Here is a 716-nt window from a genome sequence, read left to right as displayed (position 1 = left end):
TTCCAGCAGCACGTCTAAATAACAACAATTTGCGTTAAACTGCATATCAAAGCATCTTTAACAGGATGGATGGTGGAATTATTGGATATAGAGTGCATGTCATTTAACAAATTGATTTCACAAATTAATTAACGCCATTAACAGGTTAATTTTGATCGGGTTAAGTTTGAAGGTTTCAGGTGATTGAGAAATTCTACTTGTCTTTAATTTTAAAAAAAGGAATAAAGTTAGTTTAAACATTCCAGACATTTGGTAAGTCAATTTTACAGAAGGTGATAATAACCTGCCTCTGTTAATAACACATCTGTTCTTTCTGTTCGTCTTCACCCAGTCGATTAAATGAACTCTTCTGTCTTTAATTATTTGTCCTACAAACAAATACCTTAGGGAACAGAATAATAGGACATTTTATTTCCTTATTTATTCAAATCTTGGCAGGAACATGTGCTGAGTCAAAAAAAGAAGATTCTGCAGAAAACAAAATACAAAATAAGAAAGAAAATAAATTCCCCTGGACGACTTTAAGGCCATTTTTGAAAACGCTATAATTGTCTGCAGCCAACTAACAGCTCCACTGCTTGATTTAAATGTTTCCAGGTGTGCTGAAATGCAAGCGAGACCGGAGATATCCAAGTGGGCAGCTGTGTCCTGTTTGTGAAAATCTCGCCTCTCACTTCAACAGACCACTATCCCGTCTTCCCTCTGCTACAATCACT

At 35.6% G+C, this 716-nt stretch overlaps 1 protein-coding gene across 1 annotated transcript in view; it reads left to right on the top strand.

The window, feature by feature from the left end:
• The window catches only part of igsf10 (immunoglobulin superfamily, member 10), a 10,828-nt gene that overhangs the window by 2,133 nt on the left and 7,979 nt on the right, over positions 1-716 (top strand). The window contains exon 4 of the mRNA XM_025055297.1: positions 598-697. Coding sequence (XP_024911065.1) covers positions 598-697 — 100 coding nt within the window. The remainder of the gene's footprint in view (positions 1-597; positions 698-716) is intronic.

Source organism: Cynoglossus semilaevis, chromosome 4, assembly GCF_000523025.1.
Source record: "Cynoglossus semilaevis isolate Cse_v1.0 chromosome 4, Cse_v1.0, whole genome shotgun sequence".
Classification (NCBI taxonomy): Eukaryota; Metazoa; Chordata; class Actinopteri; order Pleuronectiformes; family Cynoglossidae; genus Cynoglossus; species Cynoglossus semilaevis.
Note: the sequence above shows the minus strand (reverse complement) of the source record. Positions and strands in the feature narration are given on the sequence as shown.